The 25,161-nt window shown below is 39.2% G+C and overlaps 1 protein-coding gene across 5 annotated transcripts in view; it reads left to right on the top strand.

Moving 5' to 3' along the window:
• Positions 1-25,161, top strand: part of MAST2 (microtubule associated serine/threonine kinase 2) — a 206,790-nt gene that overhangs the window by 74,176 nt on the left and 107,453 nt on the right. For all 5 annotated transcript variants that reach the window (XM_070786616.1, XM_070786615.1, XM_070786614.1 and 2 more), the window contains one exon: positions 16,974-17,005. In XM_070786616.1, coding sequence (XP_070642717.1) covers positions 16,974-17,005 — 32 coding nt within the window. The remainder of the gene's footprint in view (positions 1-16,973; positions 17,006-25,161) is intronic.

The raw sequence follows: 25,161 nt of genomic DNA, 5'->3' as shown, positions 1-25,161 counted from the left end.
GATATAAGTTTTCAGCTCCTTCAGGTAAATATGAAGGAGTGCAATTGCTGGGTTAAATAAGAGTATTTTAGCTTTTTAAAAAATCACTTATTTTTTAATTGAAGGATAATTACTTTGCAATATTATATTGTCTTCTGCTATACATCAACAGGGATCAGCCATAGGTATACATATGTCCCCTCCCTCTTGAACCTCCCACCCCATCCCACTCCTGTAGGTTGTCACAGAGCCCTGGTTTGAGTTCCCTGAGTCATACAGCAAATTCCCATTGGCTATCTATTTTACCTATGGTAGTGTATATGTTTCCATGTCACTGTCTCCATTTGTTCCACCCTCTCCTTCCTCCCTCCACCCTGTGACCATATGCCTGTTCTCTATATCTGTGTATCCATTGCTGCCCTGTAATGGGTTCATCAGCACCAGCTTTCTAGATTCCATATATATGTGTTAATATCTGATACTTGTTTTTCTCTTTCTGACCTACTTCACTCTGTATAATAGGCTCTAGGTTCATCCACCTCATCAGAATGGACTCAAATTCATTCCTTTTTATGGCTGAGTAATATTCCATTGTTTATATGTACCACAGCTTCTGTATCCATTCATCTGTTGATGGGCATCTAGGTTGCTTCTGTGTCCTAGCTGTTGTAAATAGTACTGCAGTTAACACTGGGGAACATGTGTCTTTTTCAGTTTTGGTTTCCTCAGGGTATATACCTAGTAGTGGGATTGCTGGGCATATGGTAGTTTAATTCCTAGTTTTTAAGCAACCTCTGTACTATCTTCTGTAGTGGCTGTATCAATTTATATTCCTATCAACCTTGCAAGAGGATTCCCTTTTCTCCACACCCTTTCCAGCATTTATTGTTTGTAGATTTTTTGATGATGGCCATTCTGATAGGTTTGAGGTGATACTTCAGTGTAGTTTTTGACTTGCATTTCTCTAATAATGAGCGATGTTTAGCATCTTTTCATGTATTTATTATCCATTTGTATGTCTTCTTTGGAGAAATGTCTGTTTAGGTCTTTTGCCCACTTTTTAATTAGGTTGTGTGTTTCTCTGGTATTGAGTTTGAATGAGCAGTTTTTATATTTTGGAAATTAATCCTTTGTCAGTTGTTTCATTGCTATTATCTCCTCTCATTCTGAGGGTTGTCTTTTCACCTTGTTTATAGTTTCCTTTGCTGTACAAAAGCTTTTAAGTTTAATTAGGTCCCACTTGTTTATTTTTGTTTTTATTTTCATTTCTCTAGGAGGTGGGTCATAGAGGATCTTGCTATGGTTTATGTCATACAGTGTTCTGCCTGTGTTTTCCTCTAAGAGTTTTATGGTTTCTGATCCTACATTTAGGTCTTTAATCTACTTTGTGTTTATCTTTGTATATAGTATCAGTTCAGTTCAGTCACTCAGTTGTGTCCGACTTTTTGTGACCCCATGAGTTGCAGCACACCCGGCCTCCCTGTCCATCACCAACTCCCAGAGTTCACTCAAACTCATGTCCATCGAGTCAGTGATACCATCTAGCCATCATCCTCTGTCGTCCCCTCTCCTCCTGCCCCCAATCCCTCCCAGCATCAGAGTCTTTTCCAATGAGTCAACTCTTCTCATGAGGTGGCCAAAGTACTGGAGTTTCAGCTTTAGCATCATTCCTTCCAAAGAACACCCAGGACTGATCCTCTTTAGAATGGACTGGTTGGATCTTGTTGCAGTCCAAGGGACTCTCAAGAGTCTTCTCCAACACCACAGTTCAAAAGCATCAATTCTTCAGCACTCAGCTTTCTTCACAGTCCAACTCTCACATCCATTCGTGACTACTGGAAAAACCATAGCCTTGACTAGACGGACCTTTGTTGGCAAAGTAATGTCTCTGCTTTTGAATATGCTATCTAGGTTGGTCATAACTTTCCTTCCAAGGAGTAAGCGTCTTTTAATTTCATGTATAGTGTTAGGACGGAGAAGGCAATGGCACCCCACTCCAGTACTCTTGCCTGGAAAATCCCATGGATGGAGGAGCCTGGTAAGCTGCAGTCCATGGGGTCGCGAAGAGTAGGACATGACTGAGCGACTTCACTTTCGCTTTTCACTTTATGCATTGGAGAAGGAAATGGCAACCCACTCCAGTGTTCTTGCCTGGAGAATCCCAGGGACCGGGGAGCCTGGTGGGCTGCCGTCTCTGGGGTCGCACAGAGTTGAACATGACTGAAGCGACTTAGCAGCAGCAGCAGCAGTGTTAGAAAGTGTTCTAATTTCATTCTTCTACACATAGCTGTCCAGTTCTCCCAGCACCATGTATTGAAGAGACCGTCTTTCCCCATTGTATATTCTTGCCTCCTTTGTCAAAGATAAGGTGCCCATAGGTGCATACGCTTGTCTCTGGGCTTTCTGTCTTGTTCCATTGGTCTGTATTTCTGTTTTTGTGCCGGTACCATACTGTTTTGATGACTGCAGCCTTGTTGTATTGTGAAGTCAGGAAGGTTGATTCCTCCAGCTCCATTGTTCTTTCTCAAGATTGCTTGGAATATTCAGTGTCTTTTGTGTTTCCATATGAATTGAAAAAGTTTTGCTTATAGTTCTGTGAAAAATGCCATTGGTAATTTGATAGGGATTGCATTGAATCTGTAGATTGCATTTGGTAGTATAGTCATTTTCACAATATTGATTCTTCCAACCCAGGAACATGGAATATCTCTCCATTTGTTTATGTCGTCTTTGATTTCTTTCATCAGTGTCTTAGTTGTTGCATGTGGAATCTTTGATTTTTGTTGTGACATGCAGGATCTTTAGTTGCAGCATGAGAGCTCTTAGTTGCAGGATGTGGGATCTAGTTCCCTGACCAAGGGTCGAATCTGGGTCCCCTGCATTGGGAGCATGGAGTCTTAGCCACTGGACCACCAGGGTATGACTATGTTTGGTTTTATAAGGAACTGCCAAACTGTCTTCCAAAGTGGCTGTACCAGTTTGCATTCCCACCAGCAATGAATGAGATTTCCTGTTGCTCCATATCCTCACCAGCATGTGGTGTTGTCAGTGTTCCAGATTTTAGCCATTCATATAGGTGTGTAGTGATGTTGTTGTTCAGTTGCTAAGTCATGTCCTATTCTTTGTGACCCCATGAACTGCAGCATGCCAGGCTTCTCTGTCCTTCACTATCTCCCAGATTTTGCTCAAATTCATGTCCATTGAATTGGTGATGCTATCTAACCATTTCATCCTCTGTTGCTGCCTTCTTCTTTTGCCTTCAATCCTCCCCAGCATCAGGATCTTTTCCAGTGAGTTGGCTCTTTGTGTCAGGTGGCCAAAGTATTGGCGCTTCAGCATCTGCTCTTCCAATGGATATTCAGGGTTGATATCCTTTAGGATTGACTGGTTTGATGTCCTTGTAGTCCACAGGACTCTCACAAGTCTTCTCCAGCACCACAATTCGAAAACATAAATTCTTTGACACTCAGCCTTCTTTATGGTCCATCTCTCACATCCGTACATGACTAACAGAAAAGCCATGTGCCGGGGTCCAGCCCTGGTGGATCCAGGGAATTCGAAGCGGGGACGGCGTCGGCAAGGATCAAGAAACAATTGCTTAATTAAATGTTAATTAAGGATATAAAGAGTGGTTAAATAAGGATAGCTCAGTGAGGAAATTCAGTGGAGAAAAGAGGCTGAATAATTCAGCCAGAAGGTGAGAGAAAGAACGACATGGGGAGACCAAGTTTCGGTGAACAAGGCCCGCACTTCATTTTCCAAAGTAGTTTTTATACCTTAAGTTATGCATAGAGGATAATGGGGGAAGGTGTAGAGTCATGCAGTAAGCCAGGCTTTCTTCCTGCAAACTTATCATATGCATAAGTTTAGGTGATTTGCATCATCTTCTGGCCCGGAGGCCTGTTAACATTTTAAGACTCTTTATTCAGAAAACTTATTTTTCTCTAAAGGTGATTAGTCAGGCGCCACCCTCCAAAAGCATTAGATAAAGTTGCATTCCTATAGGGCAAGGGTGTGGTGGGCTATAACAAGAAAAAGAATTAACTCAAGGGTCCAAGGTTACAAACATTAAAGCTACTACTTACACCAATTATGTCAATCAATACACTGCCAGGGACACAGCAGGTAAGGGATATGGAGACTTAGCAGCAAACATTGGCCCAACAAGTGACAAACCCTTCACCAATACAATTTCTAATCAATCTTTTAACTGCTCAAAGGAATCTGTATTTAGACAGTTTAGAACATCTCATGCCTCTCACAGTTGGGAGGCTCTGAGCAATCACATGTGGCCGGAAAAACCTATTCAGGCAGGCTAGAGGACTTCCAGAGGAGTTTGTAGGTTGAAACACTATCACACCCAGGAACTTTATTAACTGGAGCCGTAAGTTAACTCCTTTTTTCAGAGAGAGGTAGTGGGGGACAGCCCCCCGTAAAGTCAGAGGTGTAGGTGAGAGCACAAAGCAGAAAGTAGGCAGACTCTGGTTTTGGGGGTAGATGCTCGAGAATTTCCAGGGGGACTCCTGAGGCTGGATCCTGCCTTTGCGTATGCCGAGCCTCCTTCCTCTGACCTTTGCCATGGGCGGAGCTCCTGCTCCTGGCATCCATGTTATTGTTCATTCGCCAAGTTGTTTCTGACTCTATGTGACCCCTTGGACTGCAGCATGCCAGGCTTCTCTGCCCCTTACCATCTCCCAGAATTTGCTGAAGTTCATGTCCGTTGCATTGATTTTGCCATCCAACCATCTCATCCTCTGTTGCTATCTTCTTCTGCTTTCAATCCCTCCTAGCATCAGGGTCTTTTCCAGTGAGTTGGCTCTTTGTATCAGTGGCCAGAATATTGGAGTTTCAGCTTCAGCATCAGTCTTTCCATTGAGTATTCAGAGTTGATTTCCTTTAAGATTGACTGGTTTGATCTCTTTGCTGTCCAAGGGACTCTCAAGAGTCTTCTTCAGTACCACAGTTCAAAACCATCAATTCTTCAGCCCTCTGCCTTCTCTATGGTCCAGCTCCCACAGCTGTACATGACTACTGGAAAAACCATAGCTTTGACTATATGGACCATAGCTTTGACTATATGGACCTTTGTTGACAAAGTGGTATCTTTGCTTTTTAACACACTAGGTTTGTGTAGGTTTTTCATAGCTTTTCTTCCAAGGAGCAAGTGTCTTTTAGGCTGTGTCTTTATGCAGTCACCATCTGCAGTGATTTTAGAGCCCAAGCAGGGGAAATCTGTCACTGTTTCCATTGTTTCCCCGTCTGTTTGCCAGGAAGTGATAGGACTGGCTGCCATGATCTTAGTTTTTTCAATGTTGATTTTAAGCCAGCCTTTTTACTCTCCTCTTTCACCCTTGTCAAGAGGCATTTTAGTTCCTCTTCATTTTCTGCCATTAAGGTGGTGGTATCTGCATACGGGAGGTTAATATTTCTCCCAGCAGTCTTGATTCCAGCTTGTGATTCATCCAGCCTGGCATTTCATACAATGTATTCTGCATAGAAGTTAAACAAATAGGGTGACAGTATGCACCCTTGTCGTACTCCTTTCCCAATTTTGAACCGGTCACTTGTTCCATGTGAGGTTCTATTTGTTGCTTCTTGATGCACACAGGTTTCTCAGGAGAGAGGTAAGGTAGTTTGGTTTTCCCATCCTGTTTTTTTTTTTTTTTTTAAGAATTTTCCAATTTGTTGTGATCCACAAGGCAATGGCACCCCACTCCAGTACTCTTGCCTGGAAAATCCCATGGATGGAGGAGCCTAGTAGGCTGCAGTCCATGGGGTCGCTAAGAGTCAGACACGACTGAGCGACTTCACTTTCACTTTTCACTTTCATGCATTGGAGAAGGAAATGGCAACCCACTCCAGTGTTCTTGCCTGGAGAATCCCAGGGACCGGGGAGCCTGGTGGGCTGCCGTCTCTGGGGTCGCACAGAGTCGGACACAACTGAAGTGACTTAGCAGCAGCAGCACACAATCAAAGGCTTTTGCATTGTCAGTGAAGCAAAAGTAGATGCTTTTCTGGAATTCCCTTGCTTTCTCTATGATCCAATGTATGTTGGCAATTTGTTCTTCTACATTTTCCAAACCTTGTACTTCTGGAAGTTCTTGGTTCACATACTGCTGAAGCCTAGCTTGATGGATTTTGAGCATAAACTTTACTAGCATGCAAAATAAGCACAATTGTTCAGTAGTTTGACAATTCACTATCTCAATATTATTTTGATTTGCATTTTCCTGATGACATATGATATGGAGCATCTTTTTATATGAAAAAACCTTAAGCTTTTAAATGTATTTTCCTATTTAGCCTTGGAATAACTTTTACGAGCTAGGTAAAATAGATGTTTTTATCTCGGGTGTGCAGATAAGAAAATTTAGATTTAGAAAGGTTTAATGACTGACCAGGATTTATGAGCAGAGTAAGTAGTAGAATTGTGTTAAAATATTTTTTTGACTCAGCCTTGAGTTCTTCATACCATGCAGAAATAATCTTGTTAGGATCATCAAACTGTTTTTACTATTCTTCACATTCATATGAGAACAACACATATCATCTGTGTCAAAATTTATAGAATAAAATACTTTAGTATACCTTGTTTTATTTGACCTTTATAAGCATGAAATCTAGCCCTTGTTGTTTTTTAGTTGCTAAGTTGTGTCCAGCTCTTTTGTAACCCCTTGGACTGTAAGCCCTCCAAGCTCCTCTATCCTTGGGATTTCCAGGCAAAAATACTGGAGTGGGTTACCATTTCCTTCTCCATAGGATCTTTGCAACCCAGGGAACAAATCCACATCTCCTGCATTGGCAAGGCGGATTCTTTACCATTGAGCCACTAGGGAAGCTCATCTAGTCCTTAGAGGTAGGTAAAATTCCAGGCACAAGTTATATGTTATTGAAAATATGAACCTAATTTTCATAAATTCAAATTTTGTGCTCTTTTCCATGTTTCTTAATATTATTGCATAATGTAAATATTCTGCCATTGGAACCTGTTCTCAGGATGAGGACATCTGAATTTAATAAAAAAAGAGGAGTGAAAAATTTAGAGTTTGATAGGCATACCATATCTCCATATACACTCATTTCCCCCTTGGTTCTTGACCTCAGGATACACCCACACTCAAGTGTGAATAAGTGGAGCTAAAACACCATTATGCCCAGAGCAGTAGTAATGGTACATTTGCTATACAGGAAGGGAAAATTTTTGTGCATCCCAGCAGAATGCTTGCTGCCAGAGGAAAAACCTTGTTTTGGGGAATAATGGTCCTTTTAAGGCCACTTAATAAATGGTATAAAAGTGGATTTCCTTGGTAGGTAATGGCTTCCACTCTTTCCCGTCCTGAAAACTTAAAGAAAAAAACAGTAAAAATCAGTCAGCGGAATAGCTACCATCCTGAAGACAGTCAGTAAATAAGTGATAGCAGAGCATATCCTTTTTCCAGTAAAGCCTCTTTTGCTGACATAATTGCATTTGACAGTTTCCATCAATATAACTCCAATGAGCAAGACCCTATGTGAGCCTTATAATGATGATAGTAATAATAAAACAGTAAGTAGCATTCACTTACATTACTGATTATTGATTATTCATCAAATGTTCATTTGGTACCTACTAAACCAGGTTTGTGCTGGGTACTAGTAATACAATTGTGAGCAAAACTGATCTCTCCTTCTCCAGCTAACAATCAGTCTAATAGAAAACAGACAAGCAACTAATTGCAGTAAAGAGTTGGAATTAAATAGAGGTAGGCTGAGGAACAGAGAATGCAACGGCAACCCACTCCAGTACTCTTGCCTGGAAAATCCCATGGATGGAGGAGCCTGGTGGGCTACAGTCCATGGGGTCACTAAGAGTCGGACACGACTGAGCGACTTTACTTTCACTTTTCCCTTTCTTGCATTGGAGAAGGAAATGGCAACCCACTCTAGTGTTCTTGCCTGGAGAATCCCGGAGACGGGGGAGCCTGGTGGGCTGCCATCTATGGGGTCGCACAGAGTTGGACACGACTGAAGAGACTTAGCAGCAGCAGCAGGCTGAGGAAACTGTGTGTAGGAAAATCTTCTCAGAAGAAATGAGGTTTAAGCTAAGGTCCAAGAATGTATAAAAAGACCAAAGGAACAATCAGAGAGAACTATAGCTGTGAAGCCTTAAAGGTGTGTGTGAGAGCGAGTATGGCATGTTTAACAGATAAAAACTCCAACAAGCCTGAGAATTGTGCAAATAATGATAGAAAGGAAGATAATAGCAGCTAAGTAGTGCCCTCTGTGCACTTTAGACTAAAGGACTTTAGACTTTATCCATTGAAGAGTTTTAAGAAGAGAAATCACCTAGTTATTTCTGCATTTTAAAAAGATCTTTCTGACTGCAGTATTTGTTTTGTTAAATTCATACACTATCACTTAGAAAATAGATACTTATTATATGATATTTGCATTAATAGGGCATTAGGAATCAAGGGGGACAGAACTAAAGTGAAGTCATTTGGGAGGGTGTTACAGGATGATGCTGGCTTGGACTAGTGGACATAGCTGTGGAAGTAAAGTGAAACTGACAGACTAAAGATAAATATTTTGGAGGTAGAATTGGCAAGGCTCAATGAATAATTGGATGTGTAGGGTCAGGGAAAGTGAAGAAGCAGGAATACCTCTGGGTTTTATGGTACCATTACTGAAATGAAAAACAGAAAAAGGGCAAGACTGAATAGAAAGGTAAGTTGAGCTATAGTTGTAAAACTATATACAACTGTATAGTTGGAGAGAGGTCTGGGATGAAGATACAAATCTGTAAAATATGTGTAGAGAGGAGTGTTTCCAGGGAGAGCTTTAAGGACCATCAACATCTAAGCATCTTAAATATTGAAGAAAGAGGCTGCAAATGATAAGAGGCAAAACAGGGGAATGTAGTTTAATGCATATAAAAATCATTCAAGACAGAAGAATGAATGATACTGTTAGATGCTACTAAGCAGTCAAGTCTGGAAAAGAAGTGAAGAGTGAAAAAGAAAAAGGGAGCTTTCTTGGTGACTCATATGGTAAAGAATCTGCCTGCAATGGAGGTAGACCCGAATTCAACCCCTGGGTCCAGAACATCCCCTGGAGAAGGGAATGGCTACCCACCCCAGTATTCTTGCCTGGAGAATTCCATGGACAGAGGAGCAATATGATGAAGGAAGAGGCTGCAAATGATAAGAGGTAAAACAGGGGAATGTAGTTTCATGGATAGAAAAGTCATTTAAGACAGAAGAATGAAAGATACCGTCAGATGCTGCTGAATATTCAAGCACAGAAAAGAAAAGGTACATTAAAAATGTGGTGAAGGTTTTACATGAAGACATTGGTAACCTGGCAAGAATGGCTTAAATGGGGTGGTAAGGAGGGTGAGGGAAAAATAGGGTGCTAGGGTCTTGGGATATCTGCATTGTGTTGAAGAAAATAGGAGGCGATATGTTGGAGACAGTGAATGTAGATAATTCATTCAAGAAATGTGACTGTGAAGGAGGAAAAAACATTTATAAGGCTAAGTTGTTAAAGAGAGGTATACAGTGATTAAGGGAAATTTTTTTCTTATATCATGGTGGGATAAACTTGAATGTGTTCAGAATGCAATAATCAAAAGATCATGAAGGATACAGAGTCCAGAGATAACTACTAGTAGGTTCGAGGAGGCTGAATGGAATAGGTTTCACCAGAGGTTGTAATGTATTGTCAGTTATTACTTCATGCTTTCTAAGAGTAAATGATGAGTCAGAGAATTTATGGTTATTTGCCTAAATGAGTGCTTTTCTTGCCTTAGCCAAATTTCCTGATTAGGCAGCTTTCCTCCTCAGCCTGCTGTGAATATTCCCTGGGAAAGGGAGGTTAAGGAAATCATTGTTCCTTGGACTGCTTTTATCTGATTGGAGACCTTACCTTGTTTCACTTTGCCTTCAGCCTGTCTTTATGGACAGCTCGGCACCTGAAGTACTGATCTGGAGCCCTGGGCATCCATCCTGCAAATGTAGGCTTTTGTATAGGTGCAAGGATTGGTGAGGATTGGAGAAGGGATGGATTTCCATGGATTCATTTCCTTGTCTAAAAGTGATTCAGAGAAGGGCACATAGGCATTTCATAGAATTTTTGTTTATTGTTTGTCATTCTATCATAGCTCAGTCATGTCCGAATCTTGGTGACCCCATGGACTGAATCCCACCAGGCTCCTCTGTCCATGGGATTTCCCAGGCAAGAATATTGGAGTGGGTTGCCATTTCCTTCTCCAAGGGATCCTCCTGACCCAGGGTTCGAACCTGCATCTCTGGTGTCTTCTACATTGGCGGGCAGATTCTTTACCACTGAGCCACCAGGGAAACTTGTTTATTGTTATTGCCCCCAAATATATTAATAAATCAACCCCGTGTCACCTATTTAAACTATTCAAAAAGCCAGAGCTGTCATGTAGATTCAAAGAATGATATTCCCAATTTTACATATATTGTTTCAGAAAATAGAAAGAGGACACTCTCCTAGCACATTTTATGAGGATAGAATAACCATGATGCCCAAACCAACAAGACAACTTGAGAAGAAAAAGTACATAGCCCAGTTTTATTTATTAATGTAGAGGCAAAAAGTCCTAAATAAAAGCCTCCAGACCCTGGATGGTTTTATTAGTGAAATAATACCAGTCTTAGACAAACTTGTTCAGAAAATAGAGGAGAGGCAGGAACACTTTGCACTTGGTTTTAGGAGCCTGGCATAATTGTGATACCAAAATCTGACAAAGGCATTATAGTAAAAGAAAACTGGAGGCCATTATCCCTTATGAACATAGGTGTAAAAACCAGTAATAAAATATTAGCAAAGATAATCTTATGGCATATTTGACAAAGTTCAGTTTAACCTAGATATGTAAGGTTAGTGTTACCCCAAATACTAACCAAATTAGTATTTGGGGTAATACTAATTTGGGGATAATCAAATATTACCCCCACATCAATTCAAAACGGATCATGAACTTAAGCATAAAGGCTAAAACCGTAAAGTATTTGGAAATAAAATGTAGGAAAATATTTTTTGTGTCCTTGGCACGGACAAAATTTTCTTAGACAAGATACTAAGAGCACTAACTTTTAAAAAAGAAAACTGGCAAGTTGACCTTCATCAAAATTAAACTTTTGCTCATAAAGGTACCACTTAAAGGAATTTCCTGACGGTCTATTGGTTAGGACACTACGTCTCCACTGCAGAGGGCATGAGTTCAATCCCTGGTCAGGAAATTAAGATCCTGCCAACTGCATGCTCCCCACCCACCAAGGGGAAAAAAAAAAGACACCAATTGATAACTCCAGTAGGCCAGCCACAGGCTGGGAGAAAATATTTATCAAAGTATCTAACAAAGGACTTATATCTAGAACATATGAGGACCTCTTCTACTCAGTAGTAAAAAGATAAACAGTTCACTTATAAAGGGGGCAAAATATTTTATACAAGAATATGTACTGATGACTAATAAGCACGTGACATGGTTGACATTCATCCGGAAAATGTCAGTTGAACCCACAGTGAGATACCAATACACACTCACAAGAATGGTTAAAATTTAAAATACTGATATCATGTAAGTGGCATGAATGTAGAGCAATTATGTTATTAGTGAGGGTAATCTATATTAGCTAGAATGTGAAGCAATAGAAACTCCATACATTGTTAATACAAGTATAACATAGTATTAATACAATCTCTTTAGAAAAAGATCTAGTAGTTTCTTATAAACTAAACATACACCAATCCTATAACCCAGCAATCACACTTTTATTTACTCAAGATAAATGAGATACATGCCTGTTGTGAAAGACTTGTACAGGAGTGTTAGTAGCTAAAACCTGAATAGCATCCAAATGTCCATTAGTAGGAGATAGGATAAATAAAATATGTTCTATTAGTATGATTGGATTTGCTACTGTTACATGCAGGAACATGGATGTATTTCTGAACACTATGCTGAATGAAATAAGCCTTATATAAAAGGGTTCATACTTGTATAATTCCATTCATATGAAGCTCTGGAAAAAAAATCTATGGTGAAAATATAGGAATTGTATTTGCTTGGGGTGAGGGAATAGTGGTTTATTGGGGATTTACTAAGAAAATATATGATAAAACTTTCTGGAGTGATGGAAATGTTCTGTACTTTGGTAGGGATTTAGGTTACCTGAGTGTATACAATTATCATACTTATTGATTGATACACCTAAGATTTGTGCAGTTTAGTGTTTGTAAGTTTACCTTATGGAAAAAAAACCAACATCGTGAAACAGTTGTAAACAAATACTGGATTCTAGTTCATGATATACGTGCTGAAGTATGTGCTAATGTTTATAGTCTACTTTAAGATGCATTAAAAAAAAAAGAAAAGAAAAAAACACAGGTGGGCAGATGGCTAAATATGTGACAAAGAAAATAATCACAAAGTTTTAACAGTTGTACAGTTTGGATTGTGGGTGTGTATGTGGATGTTCACTATACACATTTTGAGAATTTTTATCTCCCTCCATATGTAAAAATAAGTTCCAAGTATATTCACAGACTTAGTGTGAAAAGTAAACCTATAATCTTTTAGAAGAAAATATAAGTAAATGTATTCATGGCTCTGTGTGTCAGGGATATATTTCTTATATGTAAAAACATAACATAAAGGAGAATGATAAAATAGATGGTATAAAAATGAAATTCTTTGACTCTATTAAAAAATAAAAAGATTAAGAGGACATTTTCAATGAATATAATAAAGAGATCAAACCAGTCATTCCTAAAGGAAAGCAACCTTGAATATTAATTGGTAGGACTAATGCTGAAACTCCAATACTTTGGCTACCTGATGTGAAGAGCCAGCTCATTGGAAAAGAGCCTGATGTTGGGAAAGATTGAAGGCAAAAGGAGAAGAGGATGAGATAGATAGCATCACTGAATCAGTGGACATGAATTTGAGTAAACTCCAGGAGATAGTGAAGGACAGAGAAGCCTGGAGTGCTGCAGTCGCAGAGAGTCAGACACGTCTTAGCTACTGAACAACAGTCCACAAATAATTAGTATCCAGAATATGTCAGGTGAATGCCTATAACCTGATAAGAAAAAAAATCTAATAGAAAAATCAGCCAAGGATATAGACTTGGCCCTGTGTCTTGGTGGGTCCCCCAACCATAGATGCAGATGGCTGACTATAATGTGTGGTGTCATTTTATCTAAGGGACTTGAACATCTGCAGGTTTTGGTTATCTGCTGGGAGTTCTGGAACCAATTCTCCACTGATACCAAGTGAACACTGTAAGTGGGTAATTCACAGTTGAGGAAACCCTAATGACCTAACCATATAAAACATTTTTTAGCTTCACTAGTAATTATGGGAAATGCAAATTAAAACCATATATGATATGATCACAGCCATTAGATTAAACAAAATTAAACAGTCTAACAAATACCAGGTATTGGAGAGTATGTGAAATCGTTTGTTCGACAAATACTTTTTGAGCATCTCTTGTACTACTTGCCAGTCACTGTCCTAAGTCATTGAGATGCATTAGTAAATAAAACAGACAAGATCCCTGTGCTCATGGAGCTTAGATTCTAGTGGGTAAAGACAGAAAATGAACAATAAACATAATAAACAAGTACGTTAGAAGTGATAGGTGTATTGAAGATGTGTAGGTTATAAAAGTAGAGTGGAGTAGGAGGGTGAGGGGGGTGGGAAACAAGTTGTAATATATAGAGCTGTCAGGGTAGTAGGCTTCATTAAGAACTCAGGTGAAAATTGAGCCAAGAGATTTGAAGGTCATAGGGGTTAGCCAGGGAAGAGGAGCATTTTAGGCAGAGTGTACAGGTAAGCACAAGGCTTTAGGCAGAAGAATACTTGATGTGTCTGACAAACAATAGAGTCCAGTGTGGCTGGATCAAGGTGTGCAAGTGGACTGGAGAGAGAAGGTCAGAGAGATACTGGGGAGGGGAGGTGGGTTATCTAGCTAGGTCTTGACTTTTATTCATGAATGAAATGGGGAGCCATTCCAGGGTTTTGAGCAGGAGTGTTGTGATCTTACTGACCTTTAAAAGGATCATTGTTATGTTGAGACTAGACTGTGGAGGGGTAAGGTAAGGATAGAAGCAGGAATGGGATACCAATTGGGAGACAGTTGTGAGGCTGGGGAGAGGACCATCAGTCCTTAGATCACAATAGCAAAACCCAAGAGATTCTGTAACCCATTTAACAGTAAAACATGACCTCATTTGAGCTCTTCTGGTGACAAACCTGAATTGAGATTCTAGAGTTTTATCATATTTATTGTGGTCCTCATACATTTAACTGGAGAAATGTTGATTTGTGTGATGTGTTTTGTTGGTGACCTAGTCTTTGTTGAGGGTGTTTTATATTATACGTGTGTGTATATGTATGAGTGTGTATATGCTATTACCTGTTCCCAATTCTGATTTCTGAAACATGATTAAATCCAAGGTTTTTCTTTAAGACAGTGTAAGCATTTGTCTTTGGAGACAGAGAAAAATCATTGTATTTTGACTGTATTTTAAATTTAAAGCACTTAAGAATTGCTGTTGGATGGGATGTGGTGTATGTTAAAAACAGAGGAGTCCAGATGCTCAGGGTTTTGGTCTGAACAGCAGAAGAAAAGAATTACCATCATCTGAGATATGAACAGGCTGTAGTTGGAGCCTGTTTTGGTGGAGAGGACATGTTCAGTTTTGGACAAGTTGGAGTTGAGATGTTGAGAAGGCAATTGATTATTATAAGTGTCGGGAGTTTGGGAGATAGGTTTGGAAAGGAGAACTCTTAGAAAGTGTTGGTTCAGTTCAGTTCAGTTCAGTCACTCAGTCGTGTCTGACTCTTTGCAACCCTGTGGACTGCAGCACGCCACGCTTCCCTGTCCATCAACTCCCAGAGCCTACTCAAACTCATGTCCATCACATTGGTGATGCCATCCAACCATCTCATCCTCTGTCATCCCCTTCTCCTCCTGCCTTCTATATTCCCCAGCATCAGGGTCTTTTCCAGTGAGTTGGTTCTTCGCATCAGGTGTCCAAAAGTATTGGAGTTTCAGCTTCAGCATCAGTCCTTCCAACGAATATTCAGGACTGATTTCCTTTAGGATGGACTGGTTGGATCTCTTGCAGTCCAAGGGACTCTCAAGAGTTTTCTGCAACACCACAGCTCAAAAGCATCATTTCTTCGGTGCTCAGTTTTCTTTATAGTCCAACTCTCAAATCCATACATGACCACTGGAAAAACCATAGGTTTGACTAGATGGACCTTTGTTGGTAAAGTAATGTCTCTGCTTTTTAATATGCTGTCTAGGTTGGTCAGAGCTTTTCTTCCAAGGAGCAAGCATCTTTTAATTTCATGGCTGCAGTCACCATCTGCCGTGATTTTAGAGCCCCCCAAAATAAGTCTGTCACTGTTTCCATTGTTTCCCCATCCATTTGCCATGAAGTGATGGGACCAGATGCCATGATCTTAGTTTTCTGAATGTTGAGTTTTAAGCCAACTTTTTCACTTTCCTCTTTCACTTTCATCAAGAGGCTCTTTAGTTCTTTGCTTTCTGTCATGAGGGTGGTGTCATCTCCATATCTGAGGTTATTGATATTTCTTCAGACAGTCTTGATTCCAGCTTGTGCTTAATCCAGCCCAGCGTTCCTCATGATGTACTCTGCATGTAAGTTAAATAAGCAGGGTGACAATGTACAGCCTTGACATACTCCTTTCCCAATTTGGAACCAGTCTGTTGTTCCATGTCCAGTTTTAACTGTTGTTTCTTGATCTGCATACAGATATCACAGGAGGCAGGTAAGGTGGTCTGGTATTCCCATCTCTTTAAGAATTTTCCACAGATTGTTGTGATCCACACAGTCCAAGGCTTTGTCATAGTCAATAAAGCAAAAGATGTTTTTCTGGAACTCTGTTGCTTTTTTGATGATCTGGCGGATGTTGGCCATTTGATCTCTGGTTCCTCTGCCTTTTCTAAATCCAGCTTGAACATTTGGATTGGAGGGGAAGGTAAATTGGTATCATCATTTTGGGAACAATTTCTGACTCAGTTCATGCCACAGCTAAGTGTATACTACCAAGAAACTTTTTATACATGTGGATGACAAAACAAGTATAGTATGTTTGTAGGAGCGTTTTCTTTTTGGAGAAGAAAAACATGGAAAGAAAATTAAGTTTCCATTTACTGGAGAATCAATAAATAAATATTATAAAAATTTATGGATTGGACCACTGTACTATAGCTATATGAAATAAAGTGAAATATATTCACATGGGTGAGTCTCCTAATTATAGTGTAGATTGATGTGAGCTGATGAATATATGCAGTGTTGTAAGTATATAATTTAAAAATATATAAAACAATGCTAGTAATTAAGGATATAGATAATAAAGACATATATGGAAAAGATAAACAAAAAATTAAGATAGTTGTTAAGTGGGACTAGTGGGAGGTGGGACTTGATAAATTTGGAAAGCATGTCACAGCGGCCCAACTTCTATTGTAGGGGTTATTTCTCATGCCAGCGGTGTGTATCATCAATCTCTATTGTAGTATTTTCTATAATTTATTTGTTTAAAATATTTTATAATTAAAAAAACCTTCCATTTCATCCCTCTCATACCCAGTACTAACACAAATCCTTCACAATCTATCAGCAGTTGATGGCTGGCCCAGTGAGTACCTGAAACCTACACTGGCCTGTTGGTTCCATCTAGTGGTGAAAGTGCTGCAGGTGTTCTGTGAAACATCTTCAGCAAGGAAGAATGAGGAGATGATAGTTAGCCAGACTGCTTAAATTTTATTATTTCACTAAAATTTAAGAGACAAAGGAAAATGTTATTTTTTAGAGCTAGTGAGTTTTTGCCATTATTAAAATGATGCTATAAATCTTCTAGGACATAGAGCACAGACTTTTAGGACTGAGATGGGTTCTTCTTTCTCTCTAAGTTGTGTTTGTGTTTTGTTTTTCAGAAGGAGCTGAGCCTTCCAAGAAGAGGCAGCTTGTAAGTAGATGATTATGATTGCGATTATGATCTCCTGGTTAGGAATCCCTCCTAGGGACTGTTTTCAGTATCACTCAGAGAACTCTTATTCATGAGTATATTTTTCTGTGGACTCTTTTCTGGGCCAGTGAAACCGGTGGACCAGCCAACTTCTCTCACTAGGTCAGCTCTTCCACTCTCCCTCATCACTCCCTACCTCAAATCCTCTCCTTTATGTCAATTTTTGTCTAACATTTGAGGGGAAGCCGCCAATTAAATACCCATCACAGTCTTATGCTTGTGTTCTGGAGTTTACTGAGTTTAGTAGTCATGCTTTTTGCGAATGTTAAAATTGAAGCTCTTAACATCTGCATCTGTCCCATAAATGGTACTAGGGAGAGGTCAACAAGTTGAGGCAAACAAAGGCTAAGTTTGGGATCACGGTTGGAATAAGGCTGTTGTTTACCTGTTTGTTCCATTCTGGCTTCAGGGCCCAGGGAAATTCATTAATGATCCTTGTCCCAGGATTTTAATTTCTAATATTTTCTTGGCCTGCTTTTTCCCTCAAGAATTCTTTTGGAGGTAGTACTGCAAATTTGGCTAATCAGGATCGTTTAGAATGCTTATTATGCAGATTAAAAACAAACATTTAAATGATAAAAAGCAGTTAGAATGCCGATTCTGAACTTATTTAAATTAAAATCTCCATGTTGAGGCCCAAGAGCCTATATTTTTTCGCCCCTGCACCCACACCCACCGTGATTTTGCTGAGAAACCAAATTTGAGAAACAGTAAGGAAATAGGGCTATGTTAAAACAATGGCTTTGAAATTTTTCCTTACAGAAATACATGAGGCATAATTATGGAGGAGGACACAACAGTATTCATATATATTTATTAAGTATACTTTATACATCGTATGCATTTTAAAAAGTGTGAAACACATGGTTTTTCTGTTACTGTCTTTCTGGGATTTTGCTTTGTAAAAATGCTCTAATGATTAAATTATCCTCTGAGATTCTTACAAAGTCCTTTTGGCTACTTTATGAAAGCTCACTGTTATTTGATATAAAGAGACTTATGAGTCAGAAAACTCCTAGGGGTCAGTCTTGGCTATGTCACTTAATTAACTTTGTACTGTAGAGGAATCGCTTCATCTCAGTTGCTTTATCTATAGAATGAACATTTTGATACCTGTTTTTCTTCTTTTTTAATAGTTATTAGAAAGACAATATGTGTGATAGTGCTTCATTTTTTAGTTTTAGTTTAAGTGTATGTTACTTTAAATTTGGATATATTTTATTATTTAAGAGTCACCTTTCTGTCTGTATTTCTAGCAGTGAATCTCAGTTCTAGGTTCTCAGGTGTGCTGAGTCTTCTAAAAACTGGGCAGGAGTGCTGCCAGGACTCTTAACGGACCCACTTAATGATGCACTGAGTGGGTATATATAATTGAAAGAGAGTGACTTTTCAGCATCACATTCAGCAAATACTTGTACTTGGTGACTTTCCTATTATTTCCGGCATTTTTTTATTCTTTAGGTTCCTTTTTTTGGAAGTTCTCTGAGCTTTGCCTTTGCTTCAGGTTAGGTGAAATTAGTCACTTCTTTCAGGAATGTATACCTCTAATGAATAGTTTGCAGAGAAGGAAGCATATCCTGTGAAAGTGATTTTTGTTTGAAACTGGAGGAAATTTTAGACCAATTTAGCTTTAGAGACATTTCTTGGTTATTTTAGTGGTATCTAAAGTTAGGCTTATACTGCTGCTGCTGCTAAGTCACGTCAGTTGTGTCCAACTCTGTGCGACCACATAGATTGTGGCCCACCAGGCTCCCGTCCCTGGGATTCTCCAGGCAAGCATCCTGGAGTGGGTTGCCATTTCCTTCTCCTAATTACCTTTAAGTATTGCCATGCCGATTGTCTTGTAGGGTCTTAGTTCCCTGACCAGAGATTGAACTCGGGCTCTGACAGAGAAAGTACTGAGTCCTAACCATTAGATCGCCATGGAAATTATCCAGAAATACTTTTTAATACACTAACTCACATTTAAACAGTGGTTCATTCAATAAATTCATACTAATACCTGCTGTTTGTTGGGCACTGCTCTTAAGTTCTGAGGTTATAAGCTTCAATTAGATACATTTCTCTATTTTGGGAACTTAGAGTTAAGTTAACCAGAACAATAATTTAATTAAAAAAATCATTAGTATTAGAGGAGTATAAAGAATTTTACTCTGGAAGGAATCTTAGAAACATGGATGCTAATCTATACTTTGCCACTAACAAGTTATATATGGTTTTAACAGGAACTATCATTTCTAGGCTTGAAATTCTTCACTTGTAAATGAAATGACTGCTTTATCTGAACTCTGTGCTTAGTCATCTTCCCAGATAATGGTAGCTCCATGGTACCTCTTCTGCAGAGAGCTGGGCATGTCTTTGTATAGTGTGTGCAGTAGATGGCAGAATATGACTTAGCATCTTCAATAGAGAAATCAGGAAAGTAAGGGTACCTTACTTTTTATATGTGGTGTTGGTAAGGGTCTGATTTCAGTCCTTTGAATGTCCATAGCTGTTGTCCCAGCACCGTTATTGAGTAGTTGTCTTAGGTTTTAACAAGGTCACTGGTTTATCAGACTGTAGGGAGAACAGGAGTGAAAGCTGGAAAGTAAGTGAGGATACCATTACAAAATTCAGTCAAGATGATGACTACTTAGCCAGGGTGGTAGCAGCTTAGATGGTGAGAAGTGAATGGATTCTGGATGTATAAAAGGAGAACTGTCAATATTTGCTGATAGTTAATTTTGGTATATGAGAAAAAGAGAGAGATTGAGGTTGATGGTGAGGTTTTAAGGCTGAGTAGGTAGATGCATATGGTTGCCATTTACTTTACAAAATCGAGAATATTGTGAGTGGAGCAGGGATTTTTTGTTGTTATTGTTGCTCTTGGGATGGGCAGGATGGCGATTTTTGGAGGAATTGCAACTTTGGTGCTTGCTTGACATTCAAGAAAGAGTGTTGATAAAGAGATTGCATATGTGAATCCTGGGGATCAAGGATGAGATATGATCTGGAATTATACAGTTAGGGATTGAAAGCATATGTTAATAGATGATGATTTAAGTTATGGGATTGAATGAGATAAACTACTGAAATGCTACTTAAGTGTAGTCAACTGACAGGTGATGATCAATGAACTGCTTTAGTACAGAAGTTTAAACAATTTGACATTGTTGTGACCTTCAAGCATTTGATCATTTTTCTGTTGTTTTATATTTGTTGTGTTGTGCGATGATTTATAAATGGATGGAAATTTCACTTGGTCCTTCATCACAGCTAGTTTGAGAAGCACTGACCTGTTGAGTTAGTGAATCTAGTCATAAAAGAGATCTAAGGACTGAGCCCTGGGCCTCTTCAGCATTTACTTATTAGGAGACAAGAATATGTCAGTCAAGAAGCCTGAGAAAGGACATCCAAGTGAGGTTGCAATAAAACCAAGAGAGAGTGGTGTTTCCAAAGCCAGAAGAAAGTGTCAAGGCTATGTAAAATGACAACTAAGAATTGATTTTTGAGTTTAGTAATAGGGAAGACCCAATTGGTGACCTTGGCAAATGACATTGATCAGAGGTGGGTCCAAAGCTTGATTTGAATGGATTCAAGACAGAATAGGAGACAATATTACCTCTGTACTATTTGTATTTTAAAAAATGTCTAATTTCAATCTAATGTGTGAGGAAGCAATCAGAAAAGCTCAAATTGAGGTGATAATCTGTAAAACTGCTGGCCTGAACTCTTCAAAAATGTTGAAGTTGTAAAAGACCACAAACACTAAGAATATGTTCTAGATTGTTGGAGAAAAGAGGCCTGGTGAATAAATGTAGTTCTTGATTGATTTTTGGTTGGATCCTGGATTTTTTAAAATAGTTGAAGGATATTATTGGAACAATTAAGGAAATTTGAATGTGGACTTTTCTTTTGATGAAAAGGTGCCAATGTTAAACTTTGTTAGTGTGACAATCTTGTGGTTGTTCCTTGTTCTTACAGCAAGGACATTAATTGTGGAAGTATTTGAGAGAGGAATTATTATGATGTTTATAGCTAATTTTCAAATGATTCAGTTAATTAACACAAAGTGTGTGTGTGTATGTGTTAGAGCAAGAGAGGGAGTGAATAAGAGGAAAAGAGAATAGAGGAAAAAAAGCAATGAAGCAGTATGTTAACAGTTGTTAAAGGTAAGTGAAGCACATACAGAGTTTCATTTAATTATTCTTATTTCTTTTATGATATTTTGGGGAGGAGGTTCAGTTCAGTTCAGTCGCTCAGTTGTGTCCGATTCTGCCATTCCATGAATCGCAGCACGCCAGGCTTCCCTGTCCATCACCAACTCCCGGAGTTCACTGAGACTCATGTCCATCGAGTCAGTGATGCCATCCAGCCATCTCATCCTCTGTCATCCCCTTCTCCTCCTGCCCCCAATCCCTCCCAGCATCAGAGTCTTTTCCAATGAGTCAACTCTTCGCATAAGGTGGCCAAAATACTGGAGTTTCAGCTTTAGCATCATTCCTTCATACTATTATTTCAAAGTGATTTGTTGAAAAGAGGATTTTAGAAAGTAGGCGATACCTGGAAAGGTAATGGCATTGAGCATTTTTCTCTCTTTTCAAAGTATAAATAGGAGATATATCTTGTTTGTATGTCAGTGAAATTATCCAGTAACCAAGGAGATGTTGATGCAGGAGTGGAGAGAACAACTGCTGGAATATTCTTAATTAAGCAAAAATGGAGGCCATCTAAGTACATGTGGAAGTACTGGCCTTAGACAGGGATGTTGACAATTTGTCCCCAGCAGCCTCAAATACCTCATTTTATTTGTAAAAGATTATACATATAAAATGTATGGCATAGAACCTTCAATTTAGCACTCAACTATTTGTTATTGTTAAAGTGTTTACTGCAATGCCTGTTTAATTAGTAGACTTTGAAAAAGTGGTTGTTGTATGTTACTGTTTTTATTATTAGCAGGCTATAATTACCTGTTAAAAACTGTAAATTCTTTAGAAAAACAAATTAGTAAGATCCTAAACCAAGTTAAACGAGCAGTAGGGTGCTTTAGAAAAGTGACAGGCTATTCATGGTTGGTTTTGGTCACATTGGGAAGAGAGCAGCTAAATCCCAAGATGGGGAATGAGAACATCCAGGCTTGCAATGATACAGACTTTGTTGGGACAAGGTGGTTATGAAAGTTCTTTTGGCCTGGCTTATATCATTTATCTTAGCTGTAGCTTCCTGAAGTAAAATTGTTTTCATTTTAGAAAACTACTTCATATTTAAACCCATTTGTGTATTATTAATATTTTTAATTGCATTAAAAAAATGTAGTCTAGAATATCAGACCTAGAAGAGCTGATAACTTTGTTGATAGTGTACATATCTGTGGGGAAATGATTGAAAGAAAACGAAGTTCTAAAGTGATTTCTATTTGTTTACCCAAGCCATAGGAATATTGTGTTTTGCTTTTTTCTCAGTTGAAACAGCTCTGAATGACTTCCCTTGCCTGGGTCTGTGGCAGAACCCCCTCTTAGCAGTGCCTATCAAATAGGATTTTTTTGTTTGTGAATCAGCACCAATATCTAGGCCCTATTCTTAGGAGCTCAGTGTCAGTGGTGTTCTAGTCTTTAGTTACCCAGAAAGTTAAGCTTTTCTAATACATAATACAACTCAAGGTAATTGTCCTTTTATTTCTTGAAACGTTTTTATTTCTTTGAGGCTGTGAGCAGTCAGTAGAGATAAAGAACAAACTGTAGGAGCAAAAAGGTAGCTACAGCACCTGTCATAGTGTGTGTGTGGCTCTTGGTAGCCTTTATTAAACTTGAGTCCTTGAGGATAGTTACCTTTGCAGTGTTGACTTGCTCATTTGATCAGTGGACTAGGACATCAGATACTGGATGAAAGTGGGAGAGTCAATTCTTAGGTAGGTTGATAAGAAGTCTTCGGTCTCTGAGGAGGAGAAAGGAGTCTGGGGCTCTTGAGGAAGAGATAGGGTTCTGAAGTTCTCAAGAAGGAGAAAAGGACAACGTTTTTTCTTTAAGCCCAGAGCTGATGATTGCACAACAAAACAACTCATCTTGCTCAAGGACATGTTTTCTCTTAAACTCTGTTCAGTTCAGTTCAATTCAGTCACTCAGTTGTGTCCGACTCTTTGGGACCCCATGGACTGCCGCACACCAGGCTTCCCTGTCCATCACCAACTCCCAGAGCTTGCTCAAACTCATGTCCACCAAGTTGGTGATGCTGTCCAACCATCTCATCCTCTGTCATCCCCTTCTCCTCCTCCCTTCTATCTTTCCCAGCATCAGGGTCTTTTCCAGTCAGTTCTTCTCATCAGGTGGCCAAAGTATTGGAATTTCAGCTTAAGCATGTCATTCCAATGAATATTCAGGACTGATTTCTTTTAGGATGGACTGGTTGGATCTCCTTGCAATCCAAGGGACTCTCAAGAGTCTTCTCCAACACCACAGTTCAAAAGGATCAGTTCTTTGGCTCTCAGCTTTCTTTATAGTCCACCTCTCACATCCATACGTGACTACTGGAAAAACCATAGCTTTGACTAGACAGACCTTTGTTGGCAAAGTAATGTCTATAGGTTTGTCATAGCTTTTCTTCCAAGGACCAAGCTAGAGTGCAATTGTGTGGTGGTTTGAACATTCTTTGGCATTGCCTTTCTTTGGGACTGGAATGAAAACTGACCTTTTCCAGTCCTGTGGCCACTGCTGTGTTTTCCAAAATTGCTGGCATATTGAGTGCAGCACTTTCACAGCATCATCTTTTAGGATTTGAAATAACTCAACTGGAGTCCCATTACCTCCACTAGCTTTGTTCATAGTGATGCTTCCTAAGGCCCACTTGACTTCGCATTCCAGGATATCTAGCTCTAGGAGAGTGGTCACACCATCGTGGTTATCTGGATCGTGAAGATCTTTTTGGATAGTTTTCTGTGTATTCTTGCAACTTCTTAATATCTTCTGCTTCTGTTAGGTCCATACCATTTCTGTCCTTTATCGTGCCCATCTTCGTATGAAATGTTTCCTTCGTATCTCTAATTTTCTTGAAGGGATTTCTAGTCTTTCCCATTCTGTTGTTTTCCTCTATTTCTTTGTATTGACAGTGAGGATTTTTTTTAAATCCTTGTTATTCTTTGGAACTTTTGAAAGTGACAAGTAGATTCAAGGGATTAGATCTGACAGACCGAGTGCCTGAAGAACTATGAAAAGAGGTTTGAGACATTGTATAGGAAGCAGTGATCAAGAAAAGTGACCATCAAGTAATGACCATCCCCAAGAAAAAGAAATGCAAAAAGACAAAATGGTTGTCCAAGGAGGCCTTACAAATAGCTGAGAAAAGAAGAGAAGTGAAAGGCAAAGGAGAAAAGGAAGAACCTTGCTATTCTTTGGAACTCTGCGTTCAGATGGGTAAATCTTTCCTTTTTTTCTATTGTTAGTTTTAATCCTGCTATCTTAAAATGTATATTGTGGGAGCGGGTCTGGTAAGACCTTTACAACCTTGAGACATTCTTTTGATTTACTGTAATAACCAATTGAAAAAGTATATAGCTCTCTTGCTAAGACTAGCGAGGGGGGCACACTCTGTCCTCCTTCTGATGATTATGTCAGAAGCTTTCTCTGTCCCTTTTTATGCTTTAATAAAACTCCGATTATGTCAGAAGCTTTCTCTGTCCCTTTTTATGCTTTAATAAAACTCCGCTACACAAAAGCTCTTGAGTGATCAAGCCTGGTCCCTGGTCCTGAAGCTAAATCTTCTTCAGAGATTCCGAATCCGACATCATTCACCATAAGCTATCAAAAGTAAATGCCATGTGTCTGCAATGGTAGTCAGTGAGCAGGGAAGACTTCCTGGGGCTCAAGGATTGGATGTATCAAACTTTAGCCCTGTGAAAGTGACATGTGAAACAGTATCATGTACTTTCCCACTCTGATGCAACTTGATGGTATTTGTCTAGATGAATGCTTCAGGAGAATGTGCTAAAAAGAGGTACCACCTGCTACACATTGTAAATCCTTTGTGTGTGTCAATAGTGCCTGATATAAGGCTTTAGTTTCTCTGTGGACTTTGCAAGTCAGGAAATTTTGATACCTGTAAGAACTTTGAAGGCCAGAGTG

The sequence above is a fragment of the Bos indicus genome, chromosome 3, assembly GCF_029378745.1.
Source record: "Bos indicus isolate NIAB-ARS_2022 breed Sahiwal x Tharparkar chromosome 3, NIAB-ARS_B.indTharparkar_mat_pri_1.0, whole genome shotgun sequence".
In the NCBI taxonomy this organism is placed as follows: Eukaryota; Metazoa; Chordata; class Mammalia; order Artiodactyla; family Bovidae; genus Bos; species Bos indicus.
The sequence above is the reverse complement of the archived record's forward strand: the minus strand, read 5'-3'. Positions and strand labels throughout refer to the sequence as shown.